Source organism: Xenopus laevis, chromosome 2S (genome assembly GCF_017654675.1).
Source record: "Xenopus laevis strain J_2021 chromosome 2S, Xenopus_laevis_v10.1, whole genome shotgun sequence".
In the NCBI taxonomy this organism is placed as follows: Eukaryota; Metazoa; Chordata; class Amphibia; order Anura; family Pipidae; genus Xenopus; species Xenopus laevis.
The window spans coordinates 65491521-65512229 of NC_054374.1; the positions used below are offsets into that span (position 1 = coordinate 65491521).

The 20709-nt window shown below is 35.6% G+C and overlaps 1 protein-coding gene across 1 annotated transcript in view; it reads left to right on the forward strand.

The window, feature by feature from the left end:
* aatf.S (apoptosis antagonizing transcription factor S homeolog) overlaps positions 1-20709 on the forward strand; it is a 103138-nt gene that overhangs the window by 8594 nt on the left and 73835 nt on the right. The window contains 1 exon segment of the mRNA NM_001174006.1: positions 3457-3594. Coding sequence (NP_001167477.1) covers positions 3457-3594 — 138 coding nt within the window.

The window sequence follows — 20709 nt, forward strand, 5'->3', positions numbered from 1 at the left end:
ACACTTTCCAAGGTGGTGACCCCCTGTAACAAGTTTAAAGTCCTGGATCATTGCTGCTATTGACAAGCTGAAACTTTAGGCTGGTACAATAAGTTCATTATATAAAATATGGCATTTTTAGCCATATTCATTTTTAGGATTCAGTTTGTCTTTAAAGATTTTTAGTTTAGTCTGAAAATGGAAGAGGTATCTTGGATTGAGATATTGATGAGGCACCAGCTCAACTGACTTTATCAAGGGTTTTTGCATAAGAAAATATTTATTCAGTTAATATATAAAGTATGTACCATACAAACATTATTTATAAATATTACTTAGTACTTACAGACAGGGGAGTAAAAAATAACTGGGCATTAAAAAGTTTAAAAGAGGATGTTCACCTTTGTTACCTTTTAGTATGTTATAAAATGGCTAATTTTAAACAACTTTTAAATTGTCGTTTGATAATTTTTGATTCTTGTTAACTTTCCAGCATTCAAATGGGGGTCACTGACTCTTTCCAGTTTTCAAATACAAATGCTCTGTAAGGCTACAAATTTATTGTTAGTTTTATTATTAGTCTTTCTAGTCAGGCCCTCTCCTATTCATATTCCAGTCTCTTAATCAAATCAATTAACATTTGCTAGGTTAATTTGGACCCTAGCAGCCAGTAATTGCAAACTGGAGAGCTGCTGAGTAACTCAAAAACCACAAATAATAAAAATTGTCTTAGAACATCACTCTCTACATCATAATAAAAGTTTATTGAACAACCCCCGAATGGATCTCTGGTTATAAACAAAAGAACAGAGGAGTAGGTAAAGCAAAAGTACAGTGCAAATTGAGTAAAGAATGGGGAAGAAAAGGTTGTATGGATTAAAGAGTTAGTTCGTCTTTAAAGGAACAGTTCAGGGTAAGAATAAAAACTGGGCAAAGTAAAAAATTTAAAAAAATTATATTCTAATATTTTAGAATATTCTAAATATTAAGATATTTTTATATAACGATTCAGTGTTGCCTACCATAAAGCAATACTAGTCATCATAACTAACAGTTTGCTCAGGTACTTTAATACACAGCAACCAATGCAATGTTTGCTTTTAAAAAGGTGACTGGTAAATGCTACCCGCTGATTGGTTGCTTTAAGTAATTAGACCTATGAAAACTTTGCACCTTTTCATTATACAACCCCCTTCAATTTTTCTCCATCAGTGTAAGTTGTAGTAGTTAAATATTTTAGTGATATACCATATATTTTGTTTAATTATATGTTACTAGAATAACACTGTTAGGGATTGTTTTATGTTCTTACACTATCTTTCTTTGCAAATGATTTTGTACGGGAATTGGGCATTTTATATCCATAAGTCTAATTTACAAATGCTACACCTTTGTTCAAGTGAAATATTTTGGAATTGGTCATGATTATAGATTTAAATATAAGTTACTCAAAATGTAATCTTTTTTTATAAGTTCGTTTGAAGGTGTCATTGGAAGGTAATTGTTTTAAAGAATGAAACCATTAATTTTCTGTAGCCAACACATCCTGGGAGGTTTGACAAGTAATCCTGCTGGCTCGCCATACATAATGCACAGCCCTATAGTTCAGACACACTCTCTTTAATTACGTGATTTCTAATTTTGGCGAGTGCCCAGATGTGACTGTCTTTTGAAACCATAGGAGATCATCTGAATTTCTTTTGCTAAAATGTTCTCCAGTAAATGTAATCATACATTTTATAGGAAATTTGTTTCATGCTAGTTGACAATGTAGTTTTTGAATACTCTGGGAGAAATCTTTCCTTTAGCATTTAGATCAAGGAAGTTTTTCGGTTATACGGTGTAATTCTGTTGACTGAGCTTACTTGATTATATTTTTAGTGCTAGGCCCACCTATAAGACAGACAGCTATTTGTTTATCAAAGTAAGACTTAAACTGCATTAGGCCACACCCCATATTGCCTAGCAATTTCCTACCTGTAGTGTTGCAGTGTTGACCACGTCCACTTTGTAAAACCATGCTAAACCTGTGAGCAGATTGCTGTAATGCTCCTCATCTGTAGATTCCTCTGTTTTGTTTTGCAATTTATATAATATGAGGAGTGACATTACAGGCTCATCTTGTGAGACTGTGAGAAGACTCCTGAAAGGAGAACAAAGGCTTAACTAAATAAGTAGGCTAGAAATGTTATACATTATGTTTTAGGCTTCTGTACCAGCCCAAGGCAACCACAACACTTACGCAGTAAAGATCTGTGTCTCCAAATATGCCATATTAGTCCCCATCTTCTTTTCTGCCGATTCACTGCACATGCTATGTGCTGCTGTCACTTACTAAGCTTAGGGGCCGCCTGAGAATATACAGTACACTTAGGGGCACTCGAGTGAATAGTTCGAATGCAAAAATATTCGAATTTCGAAGTATTTTTTTGGGTACTTCGACCATCGAATTGGTCAAATTCGATCGAATTCGATCAAAAATCTTTGACTATTCCACCATTCGATAATCAAAGTACTGTCTCTTTAAAAAAACTTCATCTTCATACTTCGCCACATTAAAGCTACCGAAGTGCAATGTTAGAAAAGTGCTCTGGAAGGTCCCCATAGGCTAAGTTTTTTTTGATCAAATAAAAATCATTCGATCGATCACTTAAAATTGTTAGATTTGAACGATTTTATCGTTCGATCTAACCTTTTGCGCTAAAATCCTTCAAATTCGATATTCAAATCGAAGGATTTTACTTTGAGGGTCGAATTAGAGGGTTTTTTATACACATAGAATATTAATGTCACCATATAAGGAGATAATTACTACACGGAAACACAGAAACCAGTGCAACTAACCTCAGAATTAATAATCAGCCCTGTAGCATCGGCTTATATTACAGGCAAACCTTATTTTCTGTTTGATAATTTGCGACGACCCCTAAACTTGGCTTCTCAACAGAGCCCACTGAGCATGTGAGAGTCACAGACACTTTCCAAGATGGTGACCCCCTGTGACAAGTTTGAAATCCTGGATCATTGCTGCTATTGAGATGCAGAAACTTTAGGCTGATGCAATCAGGTCATGATACAAAATATGGCTTTTTTAGCCGTATTCATTTTTAGGGTTTAGTTTTCCTTGAAGAGGAAGCAAACAGGATTAAGGATTGCAGGATGGGGACTGCTAATCAGCACTGTCCTGCAAATAGTGGGACTGGGATGTATGTTGTTGTCTAGCTGCCCATAATATGCCCAGCCCCCCCCACCAAAACATACTTTATAATATTTATCGCTTATAGCAGCTGGTCAACTCCATATTGTGGGTTAGACCAAGCGCTGGCACAGGGGTGTTTCTAGCAGCTGGTCAAAGCCACAGCGTGGGTTAGACCGAGTGCTGGCAATTTCTTTCTGTTTCGTTTACAATATTAGCTAGTTAGATAATGTATTTATTTTGTATTAATTAATGTTCTGTTTTTATCATCTCTTTCTCAGCTATTTGGGACCAGCTTCTAGAGGGAAGGATAAAAATTCAAAAAGCTTTTCTATTGGCTAATCAACTCCCACAAGCCAATGCCTTTGCAATTTTTAAGAAGGAAGGTGGTTCAGAGTTCTCAAAAGCCCAAAAAAACAGTAAGAAGAATTTATTGCTATTCATATCTTGTGCAAATGATAACCGTTCCCAGTGGAATTTACCCATGTCAATGTCTGTTTGTTCATGAATTTAGTTGAATATTCTGATTATATTTAACAGCTGTTTCGATGAAAAATATGTAACTATAATGTATTTATTACTTATACATTTTCCCCACTTAATGATGTAGCTGTTTTTTTTTTTTTTTAAGTAAATTATATAATACAATATCCTTTATAATTAGTGCAGCCGTTCACTTTGTAGATGAAGGCAAAAGATGCTTAACGGGCAAGTCTATTTCAAAATAAAAATATGTCTAATAAAAGAAAAGATCATTTGAAGCAGCTTTCCGATATACATTTATTAAAAAATGCAGTGCTTTTAAAGTTATTTGTAAAAACAATTTATATTAAAAACAATATTTTCTTCAACTCCCGGTTTACTTTTTAATCAATGTTGCAAAAGTCTTTGTTACCCAGCAGAGAAAGGTCTGTTAATCAGCTGCCTTGTCTTACATTGTATCAACAGTCAGAGCCATCAGAATAGAGAATAGAAAGGGGCAGACAAACACTGCTTTCAGTAGCAATACACATACAAATAATTTAAAAACCATAGAGAATTTGTAACAAATGTATTTTGCAAAGTTGCTTAGAATTATGTGTTCTTTTATTAGGCCAAAAATTACTTTTTGAGTTGAAGTTATCTTTAAAGGGGTAGTTCACCTTCAAACACTTAGTTTCAGATAGATCACCAGAAACAGACTTTTTTCAATTACTTTCTATTTTTGACAGTTTTTCTAATATTGAAGTGTAAAGTTTTATTTTTCACCTTCTAAACCAACTCGGGGGTGGGTCGCGGACTCTTTAACTGTTCTAAATTGATATATTTAGTTGACACAATTGTTATATTTGTCCCTGCAGATCAGAATCCCTAGCTTCATTAAAGGAATTGTTCAGTGTAAAAATAAAAACTGGGTAAATAGGCTATGGAAAATAAAAAATATTTCTAATATAGTTAGGCAAAAATGTAATGTATAAAGGCTGGAGTGACTGGATGTGTAACATAATAGCCAGAACACTACTTCCTGCTTTTCATTTCTTGGTTTACACTGACTGGTTAACCTGGTTACCAGGCAGTAACCAATCAGAGACTTGGGCAGGGCCACATGGGTCATATCTGTTGCTTTTGAATCTGAGCTGTGCGCTGAGGATCAATTTCAAACTCACTGAACAGATATGTACCATGTGGCCCCCTTTCAAGTCGCTGACTAGTTCGGCGTTAGAGAGATGAAAAGCAGGAAGTGTTCTGCCTATTATGTTACACATCCACTCACTCCAGTCTTTATACATTAGAAACATTTTTTACTTTGCACAGCCTATCTATTTACACAGTTTTTATTTTCACACTGAACTGTTCCTTTAAAGGCAGCTGTTAGAATTGAAACAAAAGTTGCTAATATTCCATAGATACTGCTGAGAAATGTATCAACTAATTGTATCAATGTAATAGGATAGCAAATTGTTCCCAATGCTCCTGGATCACTGAGCTGCCAGACTGTAACCCCAGAGACAGGAACATTAAACTTTAATTTTGGGTAAACGGTAACAAATAAAAGATGGAACAACTGTAAGAAAAAGTTGTTTGTGGGATTATTATGGATGTCACCAGGTAATATAACTGGAGATCTTTATTTTTTTTAACAAATGTATATTCTTTAGTACAATTCAAATAAATTGCACGTGGGGGGTATATTGAAAGAGGTACTAACACCACTAAACTAAAGATAACATTAGATTCATGTTCTATCTTAAAAACATTCTCATCCACTTTCTCTTTAAGATAAATACTATTCTGAATAATCTGAATAGTTAATTACTCTCTTTACAAATGAAAAACTCAGCTACCACAGAATTTCCCAAGTGATAATATAAAGAAATAGTTAATGCCACTTGTGGTTTAGGTGCCAACTTGCAGGACCTCCGTGTTGAATGTATTGTGTCTATATGAAATGTGTCACTTGGAACCCCATTTGTCATCAAACCGAGGACTAAAGAACTGCATAATTTAGAATAATCGGAAACACAAATCACTTTAATTAAAAAGAGTGAAGTGTAATAAAAATGCATACAACAATCCCCGTGTGTTTCACAGGTACGGTTTACTTGCTTCTTTAGCAGAAGCTTTTTTTTACTAGAATGCTCCAAATCCATCATTGTTTGGTTTTGGTTAAACACTAAATACAAACTCTAATGTGGATATTTGAATTTGAGAGTTATGTAAAAGTTACATTATCTGTGAGCACACAATTTAAATGCTTTTAGTTGTGCAGAACTTTTAAAGTGACATGACTTTTATGGATTTTAATTAAGTTTGGTGAATATGAGAAGATGTATTTATTGATTTTCAATTTTTTTTTTTTTTTTTTTTGCAACATGCCTTTTGGCATTTCACAAATCACAGAAATATGCAGTCTTGAATACTCATACATGTCTCCCTCAAGTTTCAACTGAATACCAAACCAATACTAGTTCATCCCTGTTTCAAAGCCATGCTCATTATTTTGACCACAATATCAACAGACAACAGCATTGTTTCTGGCATTGGCAGTTTATTAGATATTAAAGTGGGAAATTCCTAGCAATAAAATGTTTTTCCCATCTATCAAAACTTTCCTGGCTGATATTTTAGTTGATTTCCACAATAGGCATGGGTATAAACTGAGCTACATGGAGCTTCCCCGAAGAAGAAAGTTTCATGACAAAAGGATTTCCAAGTGATAGAGGAGTAAAGAACTGGATATAGATACACTGAATTGAAGATGGAGGTCTTCTTAGTTGCAAGCCAAACTGCATGTGGTGTTAAATATTCTTTGTGTTATCATTTAACCTGTATATAGAGCAAGCACTGTTAAACAATGCTGGCTGTATATGGAAGCTAGCTCACCCTGACTACAACAACCTGCGTACTAGTTTTAGAATTGGGTTCTGTAAATTTGCATGGAGCTCTGTTTTCCTATTCCTTCAGTGTATCCTCTTAGATTTATGTTATTGTTGTGATGACCTGCCATGTATTTACATTTGTAATGAATGGCCACTGAGGGGTTCTGTAAATCCTTCTTTACTCTTTGGCTTCCACGAATTGTATTTTGTACCTGGTGCTTCTTCCTTGGTCTGGATTCTCCTCTAATTGGGCTGTGGGGTCCTTACACTCAGCCCCATATACCTGTAGTATACAGCCTCTAATGATGCTGTTTATCAGCATAACAAATAATCAGTTGGTAAAAGTATCATTCTTCCAAACACTTGTGTGTCCTATGCCAAAGTGCTGGCGAGGGCAGGCTCATTTTGACAGTTAAGGGTTTAAAGGAGAAGGGAATATTAAAGCCATTTTAACCGTTAGACCTTTTCTGAATCAGAACGGTCTATGCAAATACACCCAGTTACACTCACAGTGCTGCTGCTGAGTCCTCTGTGAAAAGAAATCTTAGACCACCCAGCCCCAGCAGACGCCTAACACCTTTAACACCTTTCACTGGCAACGTTTTCAAGCTAGGAATGTTCTCTTTAGTTTATTTGCAATCTTGTTCACTAAATTGGAGATTGCAGTTATTTATATTGAGATGTACGTTTTTATTTTGTGTTAAAAAGCACTGCTATTACACATAGCAGCCATATTAATCAAAACCATATCATCCAATCAATTATTTGCTTTCATGTTCTAGATTTTAGCAGTCTAATCGATTACTGAATTATTTTTTATTTGTAACTGTAATTTACCTTCTGTACCCTAGGAAGCTGTTCATTGTTAATTATTTTTCCCTGCTGACCTCTCTCTTTAATTTTTTTAAATTTTTTTGCTGGAGAAAAAACTGGTTTAGCACCTATAATTAATACATTATGAACAACATTAAATCACCTCTCTATTCCTAATGGAGCCTACAAATTCATACAGCTTATCGCCGGCTGAATGTGCTTTAAGATCTTTGAAATGCAGATGATCGTGCACCTTAAACAGACTGTATGTATATATCTATGTATAGGTAATCATATGATTGACCACAGACATCAATGTCTAAATGTAAACTTTTACTCTTATACAGTGTGGGATACTGTTATGTGTATTTGTAAACTTGAAATGCGCTGTTTCCTGGCTTGTTTTTCCTGTTCTCTTACATTATGTCATTTTAAATGTAAGCCAAATATACTTATGTATTAACCTCACCTAGTAGTTGCTTAGAAAAAAAGGTGTTTTTGTTGCTACTATTATTTGCAATAATTGCTCTTGAAGAGGTACTTTGGCGATTGCAGGGCAGGCGCAGCATCAGTGCTTCACTGGTAACTTCTAATTATATATTTTAAAAAAATAACTAATTGGACAGTGCAAATTAACCCCAATTTTCATATGAAATATGGGAGAGAAGTTCATGCTGTGTCCATGCTGTGTTGAGTAATGGAAATGTGTATCTGCGTTACTTTTGGCCTAATTATTTCAAGTCAGTTATAGGTTGGTTTCACACATGGTGGGTGCCAATGCAGGCTTCTGCTGAAATTGAATGTTGTCCATTTTCTTTTAAATTAGTAAACTGAGCATCTCTAATGGAAGGCTAGTATTCTTGTCTGCTGTCTCTATGACCCTAAAAATATTAAAGGCACTGTGTAAACTTTGGAAAGAAGCCTTGTCCAGGTCTTCTTGTTTACTTAAGAGGTGAAATGGGTGCAGACTGAAAATACTATACTTAATTAATTTCATTCTGCTGGGTAGCTTTTATCAATAAACATATCTATAATGTCAGCAACATCTGTGTGCTCATTTCAGTCAATCCACAGTTTTGGTGTACGTTAAATTACATTTTGCTAAAACTGCTTTCAAATGTATTAAACACTAATTAACTCTTAATATATGCAGTGGGTTTATGCAGAGCTATGCATGGTGCATTTTTCATAAGTTTCTAATTTTAAGTGTCACTTGTGATAAAACTCCTTGGAATCTTTTCATTGCCATATTTTTTCAAGTACTCATGTTGCAAAAATACATTTTAAAAAGTGTGCCTGTTACATGGACAAATCAGCAACTTCAGTTTTGTATTCTGCTACACCACAAACAATTATCTAAAAAGGTTAGGCTGTGTTTAAAGGCATTCTGTCATGATATTTATGGTGTGGTTTTTTTTACTATATATTACACTGGTTACGTTTCACATATTTAGCTGTGATATTGGCGTGCAGGCAGCCATCTCAGGTCATTGTGCTCTATCCAATGCTTTCAGAAAGAGCATCCACTTCAAAATGGAACTGCTTTCAGATAAGCTATTGTTTCTCCCACTCAGTGTAATTGGATGAGTTGCAGTGAGACTGGATTTTTACTCTTGAGTGCTATTCAGTAGTAAGTCACATGGCTGAGGGCACCTCAGAAACTATTTACATATCTAGCCCCATGGCAGATTTCAAAATTAAACATACAAAATTCTGTTTGCTCTTTTGAAAAATGCACTTCAGTGCATAATTCTGCTAGAACAGCACTATTACTATTTGAAAAAAATCAAACTGTGGAACATAAATGTTGTTTAAATGTTCTGGGTCTCTTCAGGATTATAGGTCAATTTCAAATTGGGCCTCCTATGTTAAATGGGTTGTTCACCTTCCAAACACTTTTTTTCAGTTCAGTTGTTTTCAGATTGTTCCCCAGAAATAAAGACTTTTTATCAATTACTTTCCATTATTTCTTTTTTACTGTTTTTCCAAAATCTAAGTTTAAAATAGAGTGTTCCTGTCTCTGGTGTTTAGATATTTAGATCTGACCTTTCTCCTCTCGAGTAGTGGTGTTGGCACCCTTTTTTGTATGTCATTACTATTTCTTGCCTACTATTCATGCCTCATGCTAAGTTTAGCTGCCCCAGAGAGAAATGTATTCTATCTTATACTCATGTGTATCCCCACTTATACTCATGTGTACCCCTTAGTACTTTATAGGGAAACAATGCTGCTCGAGGTCAGGGAAGGAAGGTGGGGGCTCCCCCTGCCATTTGAAAGTATGATTGTTTCCCTGCAGAGCAGCTAGGGATCGTCTGAAGTTTCCTATCTGCAGCTGTCAAAGCAAGTTAAACGAAGGGGGTATTTCACTGCATACAGTCAGGTTTATTATAAAAACGGTACACATTTTTCAATTAAAGGGGTGGGTCACATTTAAGGTAACTTTTAGTATATTATTGAATGGCCAATTCTAAGCAACTTTTCAATTGTTTTTCATTATTTTTTTAGTTATTTTACTTTTTCTTCCTACTCTTTGCAGCTTTCAAATGGGTGTCATTGACTCCCTTCTAAAAAACAAATGCTCTGTAAGGCTACAAATGTATTGTTACTACTTTTTATTACTGACCCTTCTATTCAGACCCTCTCCTATTCATATTCCAGTCTCTTATTCAAGTCAATGCACGTTGCTAGGGTAATTTGGACCCTATTTACCAGATTGATCACGATGCAATTTGAAGAGCTGCTGAATAAAAAGCTAAATAACTCAAAAACTTCAATAATAAAAAATGAAAACCAATTGCAAATTGTCTCAGAATATCACTCTCTACATCATACTAAAAGTTATCTCAAAGGTGAACAACCCCTTTAAAGTATATTGGAGATAGATTTGATTTTTATTAAGGAAAGTAAAAATGGGATTTTATTTTTTTTTACCTTTACATGTGTGAGACCTACACACATATTACTACTAAATGTTGTGTTTTTTTTGTTTTTTTTTAACACAGCGTAGCCTGGAGACATCAGGTGTATTATCCTGCTGTTTTTTACACAGCGTAATAAATATGCTCCTCAGTCACTTTGCCATGTGACAACACTCAGTACCGGTTATAAGGATATATGGTATAGGTTATTTATGGCACTTGTGTATGGTATATTTAGAAAATAAAATTGTGTAACTCTAAATATTTAATAAAATACATTGTATATATTCTTTTTAGCTAACATTGACTTTACTAGGTTTGGCCGTCCTTAGATTCCTGAGATCGTAAGTTCAGCTTGATGATTTACTGCAAAATTGCTTCTAAATTGAAGTAGAAAATGTTTTGCAGACCTGGCAGCTTTCAAGCTTTGCACCCATTTGTCACCCAGCATTTCCCTTTGTGTATGGAACAAGAATTAATTAGGCTGCTCGGCAGGAAAACTTTATGGCTATAATTTATATACTAGGAATAACCGTTAAAGAGACATCTATGCTTTTTTTGAACCCCTTTTTTTTTGTTAACACACACTAATTATTATAATGTTATGTAGGGAAGATTTGCTAGTTTTTTGGCTGTGTATTTTTCTATTTACATAGACAAGCAATTTCTGTTATCTTACACGTGTCTCTTTGAAGGTTTTCTGTCTTAGTTGATGCATTCAATTATTTTTCCTTTTTCTTTGACCTGAAGGAGACCCTTTTGGTTAACAATTTAAAATAATCTCTGATCAAGTTTAAGACTGTTAAATAAGAGTAAAATTCTGTGAAAATAAAGTAATTGTTTGGTATTTGTTATGATTGCATGAAGAAAGCATTGTCTAAAAAGCAGCATTTTTACAGTTTTTAACATGTTTGTGACTGCTTGTGAAAGAGACCTCATAATAGGGTAGGACTGCATTAACAGGTTGATATGGTACTTGCTCCATGGAATGTTGAAACGTAATTAGTAGTTATTGGTATTGGTAGTTTTCATTTTCATCCCAGATGTAGTCCAAGTAGCTGTCGACTCTAGAGGGGCCAATTTGGCAGCTAAAATTCGACCTTTTTTAGCCAGCCATTTAAAAGGCATAGCTAAACCAATAGATGATAAAACTGTTTCAAGGTAATATCTATTATCTATTTGTAATATCTACTTTTTACAAGCACAGTTTTTCAATATATTTTGCAGAAAATGCACAGTAGTGTATGAAGTCAGAATTTATTATTCAAGGCTACCATATTACTTTTCTTATAAAAATTCGAAACCATAAACCTCTGTCTGATATGACATTCACTTTGATGTGTGATTTGTAGCAACAGACTTCGAGATGTTGTGGGCAGTTAGGCATCAATGCCAGGCTGACGTTGCTGCAGTGGCGTACTTTGATCTGGCCGGACCCTTTTTAAAATATCTTTGGGGGAGCCCGACATGCACTGTTCTGCCCAACCAGATGCTCATCCACCCAACCCAGACTTCAAAAAGGGGAGTAGAGGGGGTACTACCATACCACAGACCTTTTGGTCCTGGCCCTCTAGTGCCACTCCACGTAGTTACGCCATTGTGCTCCTGCCGTTCTGTAAGTTTGTTCTTTGCATTCCTTTGGAGGGTGGAGCTTTCTCTCCTTGCTGCCTTCCTAGTTAGTTTTACTGGTTACTAGATGAGGTAAAGGAGCTGTGAGTCCCCTCTGCTATCCACCTCACACAGACCTTGCTCCTTTCCTGCCTGCAAGACTTCTTTTTTCATTAACTACTTACTGCCTCCTTTCTCCTGAGCTATTTTAACCCTTCCTAGACTTCCTCCTAAGTTTTTCTGGTTTCAAGTATGTCCTCCTTATTTTATCCTTTTTTTCTATTCCCTGTCATCAGTCCTGGGAGTGTACTCCTGTGTTTCTGCCATTCATTTTTGTGTAAACAAATATAATAAACTATCTATATAAAATATTTTTTCCAGTGCCCAAAATGAATTGTGTGTGTGTGTGTGTGTGTGTGTGTGTGTGTGTGTGTGTGTATATATATATATATATATTTATATATTTATATATATATTTATTTTTGAAACGTTAGTGGGGGCAGTGATCACAGGACTATCTTATTTCAGTCCTTCTGAAGTGGTGTCAGTGGGAGCTTATCTTGATTCCTGCCTATTGTTCAATTGACAGGCTCAGCAGACAAGGCTCTATTTAAATTACAGCAGCTTGTAGGAGGGAGGGGTAATGACATCACTCCAACTTGCAGTGCAGCAGTAAAGTGTGACTGAAGTTTATCAGAGCACAAGTCACATGACCTGAGGGCAGCTGGGAAATGTCAAAATGTCTAGCCCCATAGCAAATTTTAAAATTAGATATAAAAAAATCCATTTCTTGTTTTGAAAAACTGATTTCAATACAGGATTCTGCTGTAGTAGCACTATTAACTGATACATTTTGTAAAAAACATGTTTTTCCATGACAGTATCCCTTTAACATAATAAATATCTCAATGAAAAGCATGAAACGAGGGTGATAGACAAGCTGTTTGTTTGACAGTGTTTTAAAATCTACTGATCCCCAATTACTTGTAGATCCCAATATACCTTTTGGACATCCCTGGCCTAGAGGTCACCTTTCATTCTGCTTCACTGCATTGTTTGAAGACGTAATTTCTAGGTGCCTTTCCTATGCAGCCATCATCATTAAACGCATTGAGTTTGTATTCAGTGTTGGGATTTCAGTGGCCTATATGCACCTGGAAATCCCTTATAAAATTGCAAGTCTTTGGATAAAAATTCATTGACAAGCTCCCTGTTTTCTCTGCAAGTAAATTAAAAAAAACTGGTCATGGTTGTTCCTATTCACAAAGAAAAATCAAAACAATTGTAAGATCTTGGTTGGCCTGCATTAAACTCGGACCTCAACTTAATTGAATATCTGTGAGATGTATAAGAACTTAAAGATTGAACCATGCCCGAACAACAAATAAAAGTGACATCATTGCTGCTGCTGTGGCTGAATGAAAGCAGATCCCATCTTAACAGAAAACCTTCCAAGAAGAGCAAGTGCAGTTATGGCAGCACCGACTTTACATAAAAGGGAAAGCAAAGGCTTCCCACATAGTTTAGGTAATCCCTTTAAAGAAGAAGGAAAGCAGTTTATTGCCAATAAATTAGCCACAATAGTACAAGCTATAACACTATATTTATTCTGCAGAATGCTTTACCATACTTGAGTAAACAGCTCTTGAAGTGTTCTCTGTTTGTTTAGGATAGCAACTGCCATATTGGCTTTGTGTGACATCAGTTCCTGTCTGAGTCTCTCCCTGCTCGCTCATAGCTCTGGGCTCAGATTACAGGAGGGAGGGGGAGAGGAGAAAACTGAGCATGCTCAAGCCCTAGCCCTGGAGGTTTAAGCTGAAAACATGAAGTCTGATACAGAAGCCCATGTGTACACAATAGAAAGAAATACTGTGTTTCTTTAGAAAGAGAACTCAGAGCAGCATTACTTTGAGGGTTTACTGGTGTATTTATATGCATATATATTCTAATAAAGCTTAATTTTAGCCTTTCCTTCTCCTTTAAAAAAGTTTCTATGGAATGTATCTACCTATACAATCCCTTCAGGGGGAAAATTTCACAGCGTCACAACATTAACTGTAAAAAAAACAAAAAAAAAACCTTTTCATACTTTAAAGTGATACTGACACTAAAAATTTTCTTTTCAAAGTATTAATCTACATTAAGGGGCAGATTTATCAAGGGTTGAAGTTCGAAGTTAAAAAAAAACAAAACATAAAGACCAATCGAATAGAGGTCGAAGGTTTTTGGGGGTCGATGTGGTCCGTATTTGGCCTACTTCAAATCGTATGATCGAAGTAATAGCACCTTCAATCTACTTTGATTCAAAGTTTTTCCCCCAAAAAACTTTGATCTCTCAAACTCCACCAATTGCCTCCATTTAGGTTCTAGGAGGCCACCCCATAGGCTAAAACAGCACTTCGGCAGCTTTTAGGTGGCGAATGGTCGAAGTTTAAAAGAGACAGTACATGATAAATTTCGATATTCGAATTTTGAAGTTTTTGTCAACTTAGAATCGAAGTTAGACTAGTCGATGGTTGAAGTACCTAAAAATTACTTCGAAATTCAACGTTTTTTTTTAATTCAAAAATTCACTTCAACCTTTGATAAGTCTGCCCCTAAAAGTTACCTTTAGGTCATACTGACCATTTTTTGCTGATTGTTCTGTTTTTGCAAGTAATTGTTACTTGAATTTCCTAAACCTGACTGTTTTGCCAACCTGACTGCCCCTTCTTAACCTGTCAGTTAGAGTTTTTTTTAATGCTAACTGACTACTGCTGCACAAATATCGCAGCCCCCCTCATAGAGGAACATGGGGGAAAGAAAGGTAATGTAAAGCATCAGGCAAATACTTTTATGGCAACATTATAAATAGCATTCAAAGTTAATGTTATGATTAATTGATGGAACCACCTTTGTTCATGTGCAGTATTTATAATTGGAGACAAACATCACCAGTGATGTTGCCCATAGCAATCAATCAGCAATTAGATTTGAACAGTGACCTGCAAGTTAGACGACAAAAGTAAAGATCTGATTGGCTGCTTTAGGCAATATCACTGGTGATGCTTCTCTCCAGTGTTAAAGGAACAGTTCAGTGTAAAAATAAAAAGTGTGTAAATTGATAGCCTGTACAAAATAAAAAATGTTTCTAATATAGTTAGTAAATCAAAAAAATTAATTTATAAAGGTTGGAGAGACTGGATGTCTAACAAAATAGCCAGAACACAACTTCTTGCTTTTCAGCTCTCTAACGCTGAGTTAGTCAGCGAGTTGAAGGGGGGCCACGTGGGACATAATTGTTCAGTGAGTTTGCAATTGATCCTCAGCATTCAGCTCAAATTCAAAAGCAACAGTTATGGCCCATATGACTCCCCACCCCTCAAGTCACTGATTGGTCACTGCCTGATGGAAACCAAGAGCGCTGCAAAGCAGGAAGTAGTGCTCTGGCTATTATGTATATTGGAAACATTTAATTTCAGCTTTCATGTCGGCTGGAAGGATTTACTGGTGCCCAAAGCACCAGAGAATTTATGGTATGCCCCTCTTTTATATATTTATACATATTTATCGTATCCACCCTACAGTAACTCTTATCCAGTGTAAACAATCCCATCTTGGCTATTCTATACGCACCCCTAGGTCTCTCTCTATAAAGGATTTGTCTTATTTTAATTGCTTGCATATTTGTAATTCCCTGTTGCATAACTTTAGATTTTCCCTTTTATTTTAATAATTAAAATTTGACCAAGCTCCCATCCACGATGTGGCTTAATTTGATAACAATTCGGATTGAAAATTTCCATGCAGGAAAAGTCTCGACTTAATTGTGCGACAATTTCAATTGTACAACTTTTTTGAATTGTTGCCAGTAAAACTTGAATTATTTGGATTATTGAATGAAAAACTAGAATTTATTGAATTATCGAACGAAATCCAGCATCAAACAGCTCGAAACTTTCGACAGTTGTGAATGGGAAAAAACATGTTCCAATTCTTAAAGGGACCATCTGCCATTGACTTTTACATGACTTTGACAGGTTTTAGCGGATTTATTTTGGATTCAAAGTTTTAGCAGCTTTGTAATATAATAAATCTAGTGTTTTTCCCACTAAATATTCGGATCATATCCCCTTTAAAACTCAACCATAAAAATTTTAGGCTTCATAAATAGGCCCCCTTACTGTCCTGCATAGTTTTTGTGTCATGGACAAACACGGATACATTGCTTACAATAACTAATTGTTCTAAATGTTTTAGTATTCATCTGGAGGCAGATAAGTCATAGAATCTTTTTTTCTCCTCTTGTTCTTGTAAGAATGCACAATCATTTCCAGAGATCACAGTTGATTTATAGTTTTTATCGTTGCTGGAATGTGTTTGTAATCTTTTCTGCCACTGCATAGTCCTGATTAAAAAGGAATGTCATTTAATTCCCCAAATAAGTAAGGTAAGGCTTACTAATGTACCCCTTCAAGCAGTGCTCCTGTAATGTGTTTTGCACTGAAAAGAAAAAAATCAGCCTTTTCAGATTTCCTGTACCATCTCTCCAGCTGTGGATAATTTATTTAAATTGAACGAGGCAATTTTATTTATTTGCTTTTCTGCCAAGAGAAGGGGGTGAAGATTACTTGTTTGTTTCCATTTTTGGTTTAGCAGCACATTAAGTTCCTTGTCTGAAGCTTCTTGCTTAATAGAGGATTATATGTTGCATTTTGTCTTTCTTATGGCTGAGACTGCTGTCAAAACTAAGGGGTGTGGAAGTGATGGATTACAGTTCAGATGCCCTTCAGTACATGCATGGCTAAAGCCTTTCTGTAGTGCATGAGCATAGAGAACAGTAATGATGTTTACACCAATATTCCTTAGCCTTCTGGTTATTCCTATTTGCCATTACCATGGACTTTTATAGGCAAGGCATTTCAGTTTCTGCTATTAATATATACGTTGTGTCCAGATTTGTGTTTTGCATTTTTTCATGAGAAAGTCTTTTAAAATTGTTAAAAGGTGTGTCAAAAAAGAAAGCAGCCTTTGTATTGATAGGTAAAAGGGGTGTCTTTCTTAAGTGAATTAAGGGTTTGTCTTTTTTGGGTAAATCATTGCAATGTTATTACATTTCTGTTCATGGTGAACTGAAATTCTTTAAAAGCCCTGCCAAATGTATTTTTCTTGGCCTGCCAGACCTGGGTTTTACAGCAACTGTGCCTGGGGCCTTCCATTTCCTGATTACAGTCCTTACAGTTTCAACTGACACTTTTAACCTCTGAGATGGCTTTTTGTAGCCTTCCCCTAAACATGATACTGAACAATCTTTGTTTTCAGATCTTTTGAGAGTTTCTTTGAGGATCCCATGCTTTCACTCTTCAGAGTCAAACAGAGGCACAACTTGCAATTGGCCACCTTCAATACCTTTTCTCATGATTGGACACACCTGTCTATGAAGTCCAAGGCTTAACAAGCTAATCCAACCAATTTGGTGTTGCCAGTAATCAGTATTGAGCAGTTACATGCACTCAAATTAACAAAATTACAAAGGTACCCACATTTTTGCACAGCCAGTTAGTCACATTTGATTTAATTTCATACAACTGAATACTGCTTCACTAAAAATATTTGTTCATAAAACACCCTAGTACTCAGATGTTCCTGGGAAATGAAAGACATTTCACTGTTATATTTTTTTTGAAAGTGGACTAAATTATTTTGCAGGCTGAGAGGGGTTCCCAAACTTTTTCATATGACTGTATCAGCCCCCACTGGTCTGTAAAGACTTAACTCTGAAGAGTGTTTTGTGTGTAAAGTGTACTCTTATACATGGAGGCCAAGTAATGAATTGAGTTTCTTCTAAACTTAAAGGGGCAGCTCCCCTTTAAGTATCTTTTAGAATGTCTTATTCCTAGGAACTGTGCATTTGTTCTTCATTATTTTTTATAGTTCATTTATTGTTTGCCCTCACGTCTACATGTTTCCTTCTTCAAAATTGGGGTCACTGAAATCTATTGCTCTGTGAGCATACAGTTTTGTTATTCCTTACCATTCTATTCATTCTGTTTCCTATTCATATTCTAGTCTCTTACTGAAACCATTGAATGGTTTGCTAAGGTAAACACAAACCTTGCAACCAGATATCTGCCAAAATTCCACACTGGAGAGCTGCTGAACAAAAAGCTAAAGGATAAAAGGATAAGGACAAAGGATAAAAAAATGAAAACCTATTGCAAATTGTCTTAGAAGATCAATGTATATTTGCCAGCATGTTTACAAATAAACTTGGATTGGGAAAATCTAGAGCCACTTTAAATTGCATGAAGGAAAGCCTTGATGATAATGAAAATCATATTTTTCATTCATTTTCAGTGAATGTAGAAAGTTTTGTTGAAAAATAAAGTTTCAATGTTAAAAATATAACTCCCATTTACTTTTGTAGAAGCTCACCATATTTTCGTTGGTGAAAAACTGTTGTTCAGATGTTTGCGTTTTGTCCTAAAGTTTTTTAGATTATTACTTTAGAAGATTGCATCTGTGTCAATAGTTTATTATGCAACATGTTGCATTTTTCTTAATATTCCACAAAATCCTTGCTAGCCAACCATTCCACTTTGGGGTGGCTGGTTTCCATGGCTGTGTAGGGGAGCCAGGGTAGCCACAAGTTAAGCAGACCAGACAGGGACCTGCACCTCATTTTTGTGAGGGTGGGGATGTTGCATTTCATCTCATTGGTAATGGAGACAGGTTCCAGAGAGGATCTGTTTGATGGCCTTGTTGCCTTAATCTGCTAAAAAAAAAATCATGTAACCATTAATTAAACCCAATAGTATTGGTTTCATGCAACTTAGTTACTATCAAGTACAAAGTAGTGTTTTATTATTAAACAGAAAAAAATAAATGATTTTTAAAATTTTAATTAAATGAAGTCTATAGGAGACAGCCTTCTTATAATTCAGAACTTTCTGGAGAACTGTTTTCTGGATAACAGATCCCATACTTGTAGTGTATTCTACACCAGTGTGCAGAAGAAAATAGATATCATTGTCTCTGCCTTATAGCAAAACCATAACCATTTCACAAAAAAGTGTCAGAACTCTTGTCAAATTGTTTAGCAGTAACGCACGGTGGACTAATTATTTAAATTATAATTGGTGTAGTTTTAGAGGTTTCTCAATGACGACTAAACTCGCATTTTCAAAAAGCACAAATTTCTACCTAATTATTAAAAGATCCGAATATAAAAACACAGACAAATACAAATGCAAAACGAATCCAACTAAGAAAGCATAAACCTTTAAAATTAAATAAACACAAACCTTGAGGTAACTAAAAATTTTAGTTTGCTACAGGCAGCATCTATTGACTTCTACATAACCTCCACAGCCTTCAAAAGGTATACTTTTACTTTAAAATGTTTTTATGCATAATAAATATTGAGAAATAAAATTTTTAAAAACATGTTTTACATGCAAGGTTTTTAGCTCTTAAATGTTTGTATTAAGAAAACCCCCCCCCCATAAATGTTAATTAATCAGCCCCATAGAGTAGGAGGTTGGCCCCTATATCTATATTTTTCTGTTATTAGACTACCAAGTACACTAAGCTTTTTTCCTGCTAATTAATCAATTAATTTATTTACTGCACTTCTAGAAGGAGGCAGTTGCGTTTTGGGCAGTAATGCCGCCTGAGGCGGCGTTCGCAATGCCACCCCCCTGCCAACCGCCACCCTCGCCTTAATAGCCGACGGGGATTCCAGTGTAGTCTGCGTTGATAGCGCAGAGAGTGAAATCGCACTCTCTGCACTAAAATAGCCGAATTTCCGGTTTAAAAAACAGAAATTCGTCTCTTTAAGTTACCAGGAGCGTCTTTTTGCCGCTCTGGTAATGTCTGCAGAGCTGCCGACTGAGGCAAGGTGCTCACCTCATGGCTGAAACACCCCTGGAAGGTGGTACAAATTGTAAAACCATACGTTTATCAGAAAACAGCTAAGGAATCATATGTATGATTTTTTTTAATGAACAGACTTGTAGATGTGCACAAATATAGGCTTTGATTTATAATTATATTTGCTCTTCCTGGGGTCATCACTCTCTCTCTAGAGGTTTAGAGGTCTGCACCAGTGCAACAATGCCATAAAAAGCCTATAATTTGCTTTAAGTGCTATGTGCACAGTTTTAAAAATAGTAATTACACAGTGGTGCTGTTTAATGTTTAATACCTGTTTATGTTACTGGTTTCAGTGCCCATGTGCCGAATGTCATAAGCTTTTGTTACTCAACAGTTGAACACAGTAAGGCCAAGTAGCCTGTGATGTAAAACTGAACAGCTCTGAGATTTAAAACAAATTCTTTTCCTGGAGAATTTTGGGGTTTGAATATTATGGCTTATTGTTATTCTGAGTTTATAATCTCTGCCGTGCTTTAATAATTTTTCCTCATGCCTGGGTAGTTCGCGAGTTGCACAATAATCACTCTCACAGCTTTGTAATCAATGCCCACAGTAATAGGATTCCTCTGGCCACTGGCAATTAATAAATTTGTGTCTTTTTTTAAAACACTAGCAAGTCGGGTCTGAAATACGACTGACTGGCTTTGCTCATTTGCATATTTATTGCAGTTGAAAAATTCTTGCCGAATGATTGATGTCAGACCTGCCTCTTGAATTCCAAGCAGCACATTATTATGAAATGAAAAATGCCGGCCCTAGAGTTGATTAAAGTTGAAGACAGTGGAATCTGTGTTTTTTAAGATTGCGGGAGAATTAAAGGCATATTTTAATGGATGTTGACAAGAAGTGAGCCAACAAAAGCAAAGCAAAGGATTTGCTTGAAAAGATTTAATCAGACGTGTTTCTTGGGGGATTAATTGCT